Genomic DNA, 14172 nt, shown 5'->3' with positions numbered 1-14172 from the left:
TTCAACCAGGAAACTGAGAGCACGTGATGACCTTGGGTGACCAGGGAAGGCAGCATACAGGAACGGCAGCTGTAGGTGGAGATTCCCTAGTAAAGCCTGGGTGAAAGTTAACCAGTACCCCTTGTGCTATACACCAGTTCTCCCATCACTTCCCCTAGAGAGAGAGAGAAATCAGAGGAGCCAGGGTAGCAGGCATGGTACAAATGTAACCCACACACGCCTTGGGTGTGGTGCTCTGTCCCCGCTAGGGCCAGGGAGACCACTTACAGATTAATGAGTCAGCTCCAGCCTTGGCTAAGGGCCATGGGGCTTTTAACTCATGCAGCAGGGGCTCATGCACTAAGCTCCAGAGATCCCAGATTCAGCCCTGCCTGCCAACGACTGGGGTCTGTCAGTGTTACACAAACACCTGAGAAAACTAAAAAAAAAAAGATACTGGAGATTCTGGCCTCGGCACCATAGGGCCGGGAAGGGAGCCGCTCCAGAGGTTCCTGCTCAATCATACACGAGCTACTGGGCTCGGACTCCTGCCAGAGCGGAGTAGCAGTCAAAGGTTGAAGTGCCATTGCTCTGTGTGTGTACGCATGAGCTTACAATCGTCTAGCACCAGAGGAAGGGGGGGGATGAGCTAGACCAGAAAGCCTCCAGCCATGCTATCTCCCAAAGGTACTTACCTGCCCCGCCCCCCCCAATGGATCTGAGCACATCACAATCTTTAGCGTATTTATCCTCACAATCCCCCTGGGAGGCAGGGCAGTGCTAATATCCCCACGTTACAGATGGGAAACTGAGGCCCAGAGAGACTACGGGTGCAGTCCGCAAAGTCCCTCTTTTGGGCACCTCTGCGATTCACAAAACACCCACCCAGCTGCTGCCTAATCCTGGAAGCACCTAACCTCCCCTGGCACCTCTGTTTTTTCCTCTGGCCATGTGCAATGCAGCCTCCTGCCAGGCACCCGGTCACCTAGCTCCCACCTAAGCCCCAGAGTGATTTGCCAGCTGGGGAAGAGAGGTGTTCGGCTGCCTAACTCAGTGTCAGGGCCCATCCCGGTAGGCGCCCTCTGAGCTCTCCTACTGGATCGGGCTCCTCTGGCAAGTTCACACAAAAGAAGGTGGTTTTCCCTTATCGCCTTTAGCCCAGAGGGTAGGTACTCATCCAGGATGTGGGAGACCCCCGGTCCAAGTCCCTCTCTGCCTGAGGGGGAGAAGGGTCTAGCCAGGGACCTGCTACCTCTCAGGAGAGTGCCCTAACTACCAATCTGAAAGTTCTGTGCTGAGATGTTCACCATTGTAACACCTCGGTCCCTTCGTGGATCCCACCCTGCATGACATGCCCAAGTTCACACAGGAAGTCTGTGGCTGAGTCCCTAACCACTAGCCCATCCTTCCTCCTTCAACCCTCTGCTCACGCACTGGTGGCTGGTGCTGAGGATGCGCATGCTACGTCCTTCTACGGGGCAGGGTAGCCGCTGCTTCTGAAACCCTTTCCTGTCGTGGCAGCCTGCCTGCCTCCATCGTCAGCATGGAGAATGCCTCCTGGCAACTGCCTCTTGGGCACCAGCATTTCCACACCCCACGAAGCTGGGCTCCTGCTCTGGAAGCTAAAGCAGTGCTCAGCGCCTCAGAGACCCTCTCCTGTTACTAGAGACTGGCTTGAATTAGAGCCACACGCTCAGCTCCCCAGCCGGAGCTTGGGATCCAGACTCATTCCGAGTCTGAATTGTGTGGCTTAGCCCCATCTGTGTCTATCGCATTAATTACAGAAAAGCCAAAAAAACCTCTGAAGGGTTTGACCCCAGACTCGGGAGCCTTCCTGCCCTGAGCTGCTGCAACCAGCTCTTGGCTTTATCTCACCATTCAAACAACAAAGAGTCTGAGCAATTAAGACTCTCTGAGTGTAGACCGCTGTGCCACCTACCCTGCCTAGAGGGCTGATGCCAGGCAGGCTGCTGTCTATGTTCAGCGTTAGGATGCAGAACATGTGCCCTGCGGGGGATTAGTGCTTTGGTGGGAAATGAGCAGTCAGTTGATAGTGGTTTTTCCAGCTGAACTTGTGCTACAGACCTCAGGGGTCCAAAAGATACAATTTCTGTGTAAACTATTCTCATTAGCAAGAGCATTTATGTACAATCCCAGCTGGATCATCCAATTATACATAGGCCAATTATCAAGGTTTTACAGCTCGGTTTATGGGGTTTCCTGGTGTTTCTCCTTTTCTCAGCTGTTTGAACACAACGGTTTTGGAGCATAATTTGCTCGTAAGTGGAGGGGTTGGCTTAGGGTACGGGTACACTGCATTAAAGGCCCGCAACACGGGCTTGGCCCAAGGCAGCTGAATTGGGCTCCCAGAGGTAAAAATTGCTGTGCATATGGTCAGGCGTGGGCTGGAGCCCAGGCTCTGAGACTCACCCCATTGTGGGGTTTCAGAGCCCAGGCTCCAGCCCGATCATCTACACTGCAGTGTTTAGCCCCATAGCCCTACAAGCCTGAGTCAATTGCCCTGGGCTCTGAGACTCTGTGCCATGGGGTTTTATTGCAGTGTAGACAAACCCTGAGTGACCCAAACCAAAGGTTTGAAATACCTAGACAACAGGCTCAAATCCCAGAAGAGTCAGCTTAGTCCCTTCATTCTCCTGAAGCTGATCAAATAAATTCCCTATGACTTTCTGTGGGTGGCTCTTTGGGATAAGTCCTCTCTCTGCCTCTGGTGTGATCATTAAGTACCCCAGGCCACCTCTCCAAGTACAGGCCTTTGGCAGGTGTGCTTGGTCCCAATCCCTTTCCCCCAACTGGAATGCTGCTATGCCTCATCTGATTAAAGCCTTCTGCCTCGTTGCTTCGGGGTGTACAGGCTGCAGATCCTCTAGCTCTCTGGAGTGTGGCCTGCATCATATAAGCGTACAATATTATTCACCAGTCTCAGGTAACAGCAATTACCATCACTAAATATACCCCTGGGTCTACCTGTGGCTTGCATTCTCCTTCATTCTCCATGCTGAGCTGGGTTCCACTTTCCCTGCAACAGTGGGAGAGAGAAACATCCACTGTCACAGTGCTTCGCATAAGACCACTGTTAAATTGAAATCCTGGGGTGCACCGAATGAGCAGTGTGGCTGGGTCAGGCATATCCATGGTTACCACCCACACTGCCAGGCGGGTACTGCCAGTTCTTTCCATGCGTGCCAGGCCCTTCCTCAACCACAGGCTGCCCTGAACATGGCGCCTCCTCAGGCATTCTGGTAGTTTCGGTTTGACCCCTTAGGTCCCACCAGGCTCTAGAGAGAGACGCACGGTCCCCGTGGTGCAAACTCGTGACATTGGCATCATGGGTGTGGGCGCCCGCCTTGGCTAGAGGATGCACTGCTCCGAGTGGTGACCTAGGAGCACTAGGCACCACAGAAACTGTAACAAGCCTCAGCTGAAAGACTGCCTGTGAGCCAGTGGGCCAGCTCAGCAGGAAGTGATCAGTGAAACCACTCACAGCATCGGGAGCTTAGGCCCAAGGCCTCAAAGGTATTCAGGCTCCCAACGTCTATTGAAATCCATGGGCCTCAGTCCCTCTTCCTCAGGGCTGCATTTTATTTCTCCAAAACAAGCCAGCTCGACATAATTTCTACATCAGCCAGTTCCTTCCCACTGACCCAGGAGCCGATCTGCAGCCTCCAGCTCTCACTCCCCCAGCCTGGAAATTAAGAGTCGCTCTGCTCCCTTCTGCTGAGTCTTTTCTTCAGCTTCCAGCCTTCCTGGCCTGCTCCCTTCAGCCTGGGAGCTGAGGAGAACCTCTCTACCTGAGCTAAGCCTGCTTGTTATACACTGGCTGGCCTGGTTCTGAGACCCCCAAGCTTTGACCATGTGATCCGGGGGCTCATTCCCTTCACCTGGAAGGTGGGGGTGAGCCTGGGGCAGAGTGCAGCTGAGCTGCAATCCCCTTAAGGGCCCGCTCGCCCTGTGACGCTGCCCTTCTGAAGGAGCTAGGGGTGTTCATGGCAGGTAGAGCTGCTCTCGGGAGAGCCCGTTACTCGTTTGCACTCACCACATTGCTGAACACAGGAGACATCTGTTGCCATATTTCACACCATCCGTGCCACAGACGGGATCGTACCCCTTCGGGCAGAAAAAGGGGCCACGCCTCTTTGCTTGTGGATACCGACTGCAGTCAACCTGAAAACACGGTTGCACAATGCTCCAAACTCATTCAATGAGGTTGTTATTGCTAGTGGTTTTCCCCTCTATAGCGTATTCTAGTAAGCAGAGGGCACCTGTTCTCTCCCCCTTCTCCTGCCTTCTCTTTCTGCTGGTGTCTGTCTGTGTTCAGGGGCAACTGACTTGACTCGACCAACAGCTCTGGTAAGTGAGCAGAGAACGTTTTGGCTGCAGACCTGTTGCCATTTCCACCAATGACAAAACCAAAGCAGGACCTGTAGCTCAAAATGTCCCTGCCCTGTGAGGCCAAGAGCAGAAGCTTTGCGTCATGTGTGGCTATTGAGCCTTAGCCCACAATAAAAGGAGCCTAAGATTTGGCACTAGCCGTGGGGGGACCCCCAAGTGATATCTATGTAACTATGAGCCATACCAAGTAGTTGCACGAGCATTTTGAGTGCAGAGCTCTTTTCAGTGGAGCGGAGGGTGTCGTTTTAGAGCTTGTGGGAACTGGAATTTCTGGCCTGCAAAAGTTCACCCCTCCCCCCCCGAATTTGTTCCAAATCGGAACGAACAGCTGGAAATGGGAAGTTTTCTGCAGAAGGGAAAATTTCAAAACATTCAGTTTTGGAAGGGAATTTTTTCAAACTTTCCAGGCTGGCTGGCTAGGGAGCTTGGTGGCCTAGAGAGCCTGTCCGCCCCCCAGCTCAGGCAGCCGGCCGGGGCATTCCCACAGAACATTTAGACTCTGTTGAATCAGTGTGTTCTGATGGAAAATGTCCAACCAGCTCTGCTTAGAGGTCCTTGCTGAATGTCTGAGACACCCTGAATCGCAGGATCAAATCCTACCAGAGTCAGCTCAGCTCTTCATTCTTGCATGGTCGATGTGTTCAGTCCCCTGCAATTTCCTTGTCTGTAAACCAAGGTCCGGTTTCCTCTGTGTGAGGGTTAAAGATCCCCTGGCAGGTTTTGTAGGAACAGGACTTTTCCATGGGGTAACATTACTTCTCCCACCTCTGTACACCCAAGTGGACCCCTGCTTTCCACCCCGGTGATGGCTGCATTCCACAGGGCACTGTAGTTTGTAAAGCCTGTGGGATTGAACGCCATATAAACATATAAATTATGATATGCCTGGATTTACCTTTTCCCCACATTTGCCTTTATGCTTCATGCCAGTGTTGATTCCAGTTTCCCTGGGAGAGAGAAGGAGAGATTAAAACTATTTCAGAATATAACTATAATGGAACAATTGTACCCATTTTTCTCTTGTCTGCTATACCAGGATGGTATAATTTGCCCATTATTCTAGTCTGAACTGATTTCTTTCATCCCATGCCTCCATGAACACCCTCCTGATGCATTCTGGGATCTGATTGTGCTAGGTGCTGTACACATATATCATAAAAAGGAAGCCCCAGGCCCAAATAACTCACCAGATTGCTGAGCACAAGAGGCACTTGTTGCCATATGTCATATCATTTGTGCCACACCTTCATACAGAAAAAAGGCCCTTGCTCCTTTGCTTGAGGGTACCTGGTACAATCGACCTGCAAGAATAATTACACACATGTATTATCATCACTTTTAGTAAAGCCGGTACTTTGCCCTGATACAGCACAAAGCAGTCAGCTTCACCAAAGCACCCTGAGGTATGTTGATATTATCCCCATTTTACAGATGAAGGGAGTAGAAATCTTCTGGCCTGGTTTCCTATCTCTCAGTCCTGTGCTTTCCCCACAGAACCATTCTTCCCCCTGGTTTTAACCTCTGTCTATCCATCCCTCTGTCCACCCAGCCACCCACAGAATGCAAGTAAAATGCGCCATCCCCAGGGTTTCAAGGCAACACTGTGATGCTGATGCCCTGTGTGTTCTACAGAACAGCTGTTGTCAGGCTAATGTCTTTCCGAGCTGCAATGAGCCGTGGAAGTACCGAGAAGCTCAAATGTGTCATTCTTTGCTAAGTCCCTCATACCAGCCGGGAAGGCCCCATGCCCAGTTCGTTCTCCGGAGCTGCTCCTGTCCCTTCCCTGGGAGCACTTTCTCTCTGCAGCTTTCTCTCTGTAAGCCCCTTCTCTCCAGAAGCCCCTTATCCCTGGCAGTAGCTTCCTGCCACGGTTTGGGAGGTCCCTTTGCTGAGACCCAGGCCTCCCTGGCTGTCTGCTTTTTGCAGCTCTCCCTTGGGAATCTCCTGCCTCCAAGAACATCTCCTAGACTCCCTGTTCTGGTGGGGTCTCCAGACAGTTCCCTGTCTCCAGAGAAATCTGGTGATCTGGGAGCTCCTCTCCTCAGGATCATTCTGTCTCTGAGGGACCTGCCCTCCTTAGCTAAGCTCAGGTAACCTTTTTATTAGGTCCCAGGGCTCATTTAGCAGTCAGTTACCCCCAGGTCAGCATTCAGCAGGCGATCAAGGGCAGATTGGGCCCTGATTCCCCTTAAAGGGCCAGTCTCCCCATGGCACCCTGAGTTCACACGACATTCTACCACTTATCCAGTTTGAATGAAAGGCGTTAATGTCCACTTGGGAAGCTGGGCTCCTGTTACATAGCTACAAGTCCTCCAATGGAAGGACATTGTCAGTGTGGGCTGGATTTCAATTTGTGTTCTAGCTTGAATGGCTTAGTACAAAAAGGGACAAACCCTAAACACTGACTTGATGAAGATGGCCAAATACTACAGTCGGTGGCAGTTACCACCAAGACCGTTCTGAGTGTGTTCCACCTTTATAACGCCAGAGCAGGCCAAGAACTGAATTGCTGTCTCAATGGGCATCGCTTGAAACACAAATCCCACCCAGTCTACCTTGGCATAACCCTAGATAGATCCTTCACACGTCTTAACCATGTAACAACCTTCTAAGTACATGGGCTGGCACTGCAGGAGAAGCAAAGGCACAGACTCTCCAATCATATGGCTAGGGTGACCAGATGTCCCGATTTTATAGGGACAGTCCCGATTTTTGGGTCTTTTTCTTATATAGGCTCCTATTACCTCCCACCCCCTGTCCCACCACTGTTTTCACATTTGCTGTCTGGTCACCTTAGGTTTAGCCCTCTGTTACTCTGCAGCAGAATTCTGTGCTCTGGTCTGGCTCCATTCATCTCACGTCAAGTTGGTTAGCACACAACTACACTCAACCATGTACATCATAACTGGGATGATTCGACCCACACCAGTACCGTGGCTCCCTGTGTTAAACAACATCACTCCTCCACATGTCTGCCGGGAGGTTGCTACAGCCAGGATTGTTGAGAAGATTGGGGCAAACTCAAGCCTACCCCTGTACACAAGGGCACTTGCTTTGAGTCAGCCTTTGTGGGGCCCCTGGCACCAAATGTCTCTGTGCTGTCGATGTGGTGTGAAGAATGACTTGCAGCTGAGGTCAGAAACCAGTCTTTTATAGCTGACCCCACCACGCGTGGACCTAGCTTTGATTTGCCATGCCACTCTTGGGTCCTTCTGAACCTAGTCAAGTGAGCCAGGGTCAATGTGCAGCCGGCCCTTCACACCTGGGGCCACCAGGAGGACCCCACATGTGGCTGAGGCCAAAGGCAGACAATGTCACACATCTGTGATGACTGCCCCCGACCAGATTTGATGCTGGTCTGAGGGGCTCTGCACGTTGCTGATGGGGCTGCCACAAACTGGCTTGGCAAGAGCTGCATCCAATCAGAAGAAGCACTAGTTAAATGTGTGCCCTAGCTGAATGGCTTAGTACACACAGGGACAAACCGATCCTCAATCCCAGCCAATATTTGGCCTATGATCCCAATAGGAATTGCAAGGCCTTCTTCCCAGGTGTCAGTTTCTATGCAGCAGACACAATTAGCCAGCATGTAAATTTCTTCTTCTCCTTCTCCCCCAAAGGCCCCCATAAAGGCTGGGGGATCAGGGCCCCAGGCCCACATTGTGCTGGGTCCAACCAGACACAGAAAGGAGTCAGTCCCTGTCCTGGAAGGTTTACAGTCTAAAGAAACAAAGAGATGAAGGGTAGGAAATGGGGCTACAACGTACAAGCTAGAAGCCTGATGAAGAATTGGTCCAACTTTATTAGTTAAATGGATTGTGTCCCGTCCCCGTCCCCTCCCCCACAAAAAACCCAAAAAACTTGGCTCCCAGCTTGAGCTGGTCAAATTAGTAGTTGCAAAATAAAATGATCTGATGAATTGAAGCATTTTTAGTCTGGGCAGGAAATGGCTAAGAACAGGCTCTGATGTTGGAAGCGTCTGTCTGAAATCACTCAGAACCAAGTTTTGGACACTGTACTGCACCACGGTAGAGGCGGCGAGATTGTTTACGTTCAGTCATACGGGTCGAGAGCTCCTTTGCGTCCTCACAACAGCCACCTGGCACCCCAGTCACCTTTGCCATCATACCCAAGTAACCAGCTGCCCAGTTCCTACAGCTGTGCCAGCTGCTTTCAAGTCCAGGCACCTTGCCCGTTGGTGTGTAACTCTCGTTTGGACAGCCAGTTTTGGCCTGGCGGGAGGGGAAGTGGTGATGTGGCATCAATAGACAGCCAGGGGCACTGTGTTCAGAGGTTGGGGGCAGAGGGATACTCCCCCCCAGTGCAGCCCCAAACTCAGGCAGCTGATACTTCTGCTGAGGACCAAGCAAGGTTGGCAGTTTGTTGGTCTGCTGCATAGGGGTATGAGGGCACCGCAGACCCTGGCTCGAGGGTCTCTGTGGTCTCCTGTGCACCAACGAGGAGATGGACAGCCTCTGCAGGTCCTGGGTCTGGACAGGCTTGGGAGGAATGTGGGTAGCTGATTGGGTGGGGGTGGGAGGGTTAAAAATCACAGAAGTAAAGAATTTGGCTGAGTTTACTTTATTGAACAGCAGCTGTAGAGTCAGCGATGGTGGCAGGAGCCCTCGAAATGGAGGAGGAGCAGAGATCGTGTCTCCATGTGGGGATCTACTGATGGAAACTAAAAGCAAAAAGGGTCCAGCTCCACCTCAGCCCCATTGAGGATTCAGCATTCTCCTTCTTTCTTAAAGCAAAGACTTCCAAGGTTTTCCCTAGAAGGAAAAACCAACACACAGAACTCAGGGCTGTAACTGGTTGGGAAACAAGGGCAAAGCTTCTGTCAAGGCCCCATTATGTCAAATTAACCAGAGCTTATTCGCTGACAGGAAAAATTAGACGGAGGAAGTTGACCCTGCCTGTAGGAGGTAAAGACAGACAGGCGCCAGCAGGGGCTAGAGTTACATGACAATTGTGTTTTCATTTTTATGAATGGGTCATTTATTCCTGTACTCACCAGACTGCTTTGCAAAAGAAGCATTTGTTGCTGTATGTTTTGCCATCAGTGCCACAGATCGGGTGGAGCTCCTTGCTGCAGACAGAAGGTGGCTTCTGGTACTCACTGCAGAAACCCTGTGGCTGCTGTTATTATTAATTATTATTATTACTAATGCCATTCTCTGTATTACATGAGGGCCCTGCTGGCGTCCCATGGTGCTGGGTGTGCTATGAACACAGAAGGGACAGTTCCTGCCTCCCAGAACTCACATTATCTAACCTGCCCCTCAGCTCTTTCTACAGAGGTTCTGATGAACTGATTTCCCAATTCCCCTCTTGCTGCCAGCAGGAGCTAAGAAAGGGCACCGACACAGCCCGTCTCCCTGGTCCATGAGACTCTTCCGAACCCGCATCACAAGGTGTGTGAGGGAAGGGGCATCTGCGCAGGCAGCTGATGCTCAAATATAAAAATCCTTGTGCCCTTGTGATATCGGCCCCTCCCTGTTCTGTCTCTGAGTTGCTCCCAGTGCCTCCCGCAGGCCCATCACAGAAGGTGTCCTGTCCAGTAAAGATGGAATCCATCACTCTGACCACATGGAGTCTCAGGCCCAGGGATTCACTCTCCCCTTCACTAGGGCGCAGGGTCAAGCCTGCTCCCAATTTACTCCTGAGTCCTAGCATGCTTCTAATGCAGAGGTCATGGGCTCCTTGATGTTCCAAACCAGGGATCAGGGGAAGTGAATAATTAGTTAACAGTGAGAGTTGGACTCACCTTACCATTGTTAGCAGTAGCATCTGGAACAAAAACACAGACACAAATGACACAATGAAGGGAAATGCTGGCAGGAAAGTCACTTAAGAACATTCATCTCTGTAGGACAATGCATGCAGCTTCCTCATTGTCAAATGTGACCATGGGAAGGTTCCCTACACTAACGCCAGCTGTATGGTAATGTAACTCCATGACCCTCACAAGCAGGTTAGACAGCAGTGTGTGTGAGATGAGAATCAGACCCCAGTGGGAATGGAGATTTACAATCAGGCTAGCAAACCACAAAGGAATGTCTGATAGAAGCATGTAGACAAATGCACTCACGCTCAGACCCATAAATACTGTCATCATTGCCCATGATTAACTGCAGGTGCGACTGTTTGCAGTGCCCAGATTGGGGTTTGGGTAAAGGCCCATAATGGCTCCTCAGTAACATCTTTCCAAAGGAAATTGCTGTTTCTGCCATGAACCACTTCCCCTGCTTAGTCTTGACACCCAAATGTCCGTAGCTGGTGCCGAGCTGGTTTTTAACAGTCGAGCCCGTGCTGAAGGTTAGAGGGTCAGACACAGAGCTCCGTACAGGCTGCAGCAAAAGTTACTTACCCTGAAAGCTGGAGAAGAGCCCCATAGCGAGGAACACAACAACAGCTGCTGTCTTCATGGTGGAAGTGGTTCGTGGGTCTGCTGGAGTCTGTTAGTGCTGAGCTCTGCAGATGCTCTCTCTCAATGCAGCCCAAGGGAGGAGATCTCATATATATAGACAAGAGGTTGGGTTCTCCACTTGGATTATGAAATCCCTGTTGAAATGGTCACTGACTCTAAAAACCAGTACAGTGAATGGTCATTCCCTATTCCTAATTCATGATGGCTCATTGATCATCTAAGTCAGATGTAAGTACGTTTGTTGCTCCCTGATTAGTTGGCTAAAACTTTTCCAGGAGGAAGGTCAGGTGTGCCGAGCAACAAATAACAAATACTCTTGTTCATGCATGACAATCCTGCTTGTCAGATGAGCCCAGGTGTTTGCATGAAGAATGTTCCCCATCCCTAATGCAAATAAACTGCACAATACAGGACGCTCATAAGTGGCCACTATGAAAACACTTTGGGGATTGCAATAAATATTCGTGAGGAAAGTTACATTGTTCTCACACGCATGGCTAATTCTACCAAAATCGTAAATCTTAGTACAGCATTGTAGAGAGGAGAGATCATTTACCTTTGGCCTGTGTGTCTGTGCACTGTTGCTTGCTCAGAACAGCTGCTTTGCATCACTCACACTAGTCTATGCTATCATGCCCCAGTAACCCAGCACATTCTAGGGTCTGCGTGTCCTGTTCCCAACACACCTACGCCTGCTTTAGTGTTCAGGCACCTGCCAGCCTGTTTGTAACAGCTCATTGGACACTCGAGCTCAGGCAGGAGGGAGACGATGTTTGGTGGATAAACGGGTCTGCGCAGATGTGACATACATAGACTTTCAACTTAGTACCCCACAACATGGTGACTAAAAACATTTGCATTATCACTATACAGTTAGCATTATACAATATCAATAGAGCACATGTTAAATGGATTATTAACTGCCTAATTCATAGGCCTCAACAAGTAGTTGTTAAGAGGAAATAATCAGTGAATGAGGGTGGTTCTAGTGAGGTTCTGCATGGATCAGTACTAGGCATGGCAGTTTTCGACTTTTTTCATCAGTGCTCTGGAAGTGAATACTAAATAATTGCTGATAAAATTTGTGGATGACACAAAGGTTGGAGGAGTGGCATCTAATGATGAGGGCAGGGCTGTCAAACAGAACTATCTAGATTGCTTCGTAAGATGTTCTGTAACATACAAAATAGGTTTTAATACAGCCAATGAAAAGTTATCCACTTGGGTCTAGCGGCTGCAGGCTGGTCCTGTAGAATAGGGGACAGTCTTCTGGAAAGTGGAGACTGTGAAGCGGAGCTAGGCTTCATAGTGGGCAAGCAACTGAGCATGAGCTCCCGATGTAACAGAAATGGCTAACGAGACCCTTTGGCTGTAGAAGCAGGGGAGTGCAGGCGTTAGGAGGTGATTTTACCTCTGTACATGACAGAGCAAACAGGGGACAGCAAACAGGGCAGTTTGAGAGGGGGAGAAGGAGATTCCCCTGCTGAATGAACAAGGTGCGAGTACTAACTTCGGGGTGAGTGAGTTTGTTTGGCTGTTTGTGTTTTTCTTTCTTTCTTTCTCTTTCAGGTTATCTCAGTTATTTTCAGTTATTTCAGATACTGGGTCATTTGGGATTGTGGGTCTGGGGACTGTTTGCGCCTTTGTTCCCTGGATCATCCTTGATCATCTTTAATCAGCCTCAATCAGCCTTATGATCATCCTACCCCTGTGTGATTAACGAGGGGGTAGGGCTGACGGAGAAGAGAAGGCCTTAAAAGCCAGAGGCTAGGTGACCAAGGAGAGCTAGCAAACAGGGGAGTTTGAGAGGGGACTGGTAAAAGGGAGTCATAATATAGTCGCTATGGTTAGGAAGGGCCGCATCGCCAGTGACAACGCTGCTCCTGTCTCCTCCACCTGCACCTGCATCCAGTCAGAGAACCTGACCATGGAGGCCTCCACCCAAATCCTGGTGTGGATTTGCAGAGACTGTGGCCTGCATTTCCCACTCTCAGAAAGCCAGGCTGGGGGGACCATCCGGTGTGAGAGGTGCCTGCTGGTGGAATCTCTCAGGAAGCAGGTGGGCGAGCTACAGGAGGAGGTGGCTAGGCTGAGGAGCATCCGTGCGCAGGAGGAATTCCTCAAGAGTATTCACATGGAGACATCCAAGGCTGAGGAGGCTACCCAGCTACAGAGGACTGCTGTCACACCACCCGGGGAGAGGACATGGCTCTGTCACAGGGAGGACACTGGCTCTGGTGACTTCTGGCGGCAGGCTGTGCTCCACCTCTGCTCCCAACCCACCCACCATGGTATCGGAAAACCAATATGCTGCCCTGGCAACGAGCGATGAGGAATCACCCCCAGAGGAGGAGGAGAAGCCATGTACCCCCGCGGCTGGGAGGATCACAGCCACCACTCCCAGGAGGAAAAGTAGGGTGGTGGTGGTTGGTGACTCTCTTCTGAGGGGGATGGAGGCACCCATCTGTTGCCCTCACATGGCATCCTGGGAGGTATGCTGTCTGTCAACTGCCCATATCCAAGACGTTATGGAGGGATTGTTAAGGATCATCCGGCCCTCTGACTACTACCCCATGCTACTCATCCATTTGGGCACTAATGATACTGCGAGGTATGACCCTGAGCAGATCAGAAATGGCTATAGGGCTCTGGGAGTAAGGGGGAAGGAGTTGGGAGTGCAGATGGTGTTCTCTTCGATCCTTCTGGTCAAGGGTAGGGGCCCGGGCAGAGACAGATGCATCCTGGAGGTGAATGCCTGGCTGCGAGGATGGTGTCGCCAGGAGGGCTTTGGCTTCCTTGACCATGGGACACTGTTCCAGGAAGAAGGACTGCTAAGCAGAGATAGGGTCCACCTATCAAGAAAGGGGAAGAGCATATTTGGCTACAGATTGGCTAACCTAGTGAGCAGGGCTTTACACTAGGTTCAAAGGGGGCAGGTGACCAAAGCCCACAGGTAAGTCAAAAACATGGATACCTGGGAGAAGAGTTGGAATTGGGGGAAGCATGGGCTGGTATAGCAGGGATAAGGGAGAAACAAGACAGAACTAGGGGGGGAATCAAATCAGAATCTGAGATATCTTTGTACTAATGTGAGAAGAATGGGAAATAAGCAGGAAGAATTCAAAATGCTGGTAAATAAACACAACTATGACATAGTTGGCATCACAGAGACTTGGTGGGATAATATGCATGACTGGAATATTGGTATAGAAGGGGACAGCTTGCTCAGGAAGGGCCGGCAGGGGGAAAAGGGAAGAGGTGTTGCCTTATATATTAAAAATGTATACACTTGAACTGAGGTTGAGATGGAAATAGGAGACAGACTTGTTAAAAGTATCTGGGTAAAGATAAAA

At 50.6% G+C, this 14172-nt stretch overlaps 1 protein-coding gene across 2 annotated transcripts; it reads right to left on the bottom strand.

Annotated features, from left to right (window-relative positions):
- Positions 1-8964: 8964 nt before the first annotated feature.
- LOC311525468 (ovomucoid-like) lies at positions 8965-11437 on the bottom strand. Of its 2 annotated transcripts, XM_084637643.1 has the most exons (5): positions 11376-11437; positions 10760-10953; positions 10157-10179; positions 9404-9528; positions 8965-9161 (listed from the first exon to the last, which is right to left on the bottom strand). In XM_084637643.1, the coding sequence occupies exons 2-5, from the start codon at positions 10815-10817 to the stop codon at positions 9116-9118; spliced, it is 252 nt and encodes an 83-aa protein (XP_084493769.1). In that variant the 5' UTR covers positions 10818-10953; positions 11376-11437; the 3' UTR covers positions 8965-9115. The 2 variants fall into 2 exon arrangements, with proteins under 2 accessions (XP_084493769.1, XP_084493768.1); XM_084637642.1 differs by lacking the exon at positions 11376-11437 and having other exon boundaries at positions 10760-11190.
- Between the last annotated feature and the right edge of the window lie 2735 nt (positions 11438-14172).

The sequence above is a fragment of the Lepidochelys olivacea genome, assembly GCF_965140295.1.
Source record: "Lepidochelys olivacea isolate rLepOli2 genome assembly, chromosome: 8".
Lineage (NCBI taxonomy): Eukaryota > Metazoa > Chordata > Testudines > Cheloniidae > Lepidochelys > Lepidochelys olivacea.
The sequence above is the reverse complement of the archived record's forward strand: the minus strand, read 5'-3'. Positions and strand labels throughout refer to the sequence as shown.

Bases quoted from the DNA above. Each gene is read 5' to 3' on its own strand.
- LOC311525468 (XM_084637643.1), bottom strand. From the start codon at position 10,817: ATGAAGACAGCAGCTGTTGTTGTGTTCCTCGCTATGGGGCTCTTCTCC. The intron at 10,180-10,759 runs GTAAGTAACTTT...TTTTTGTTCCAG, and splicing joins GCTCTTCTCCAGCTTTCAGG to ATGCTACTGCTAACAATGGT. The intron at 9,529-10,156 runs GTGAGTCCAACT...TAATAATAACAG, and splicing joins CTACTGCTAACAATGGTAAG to CAGCCACAGGGTTTCTGCAG.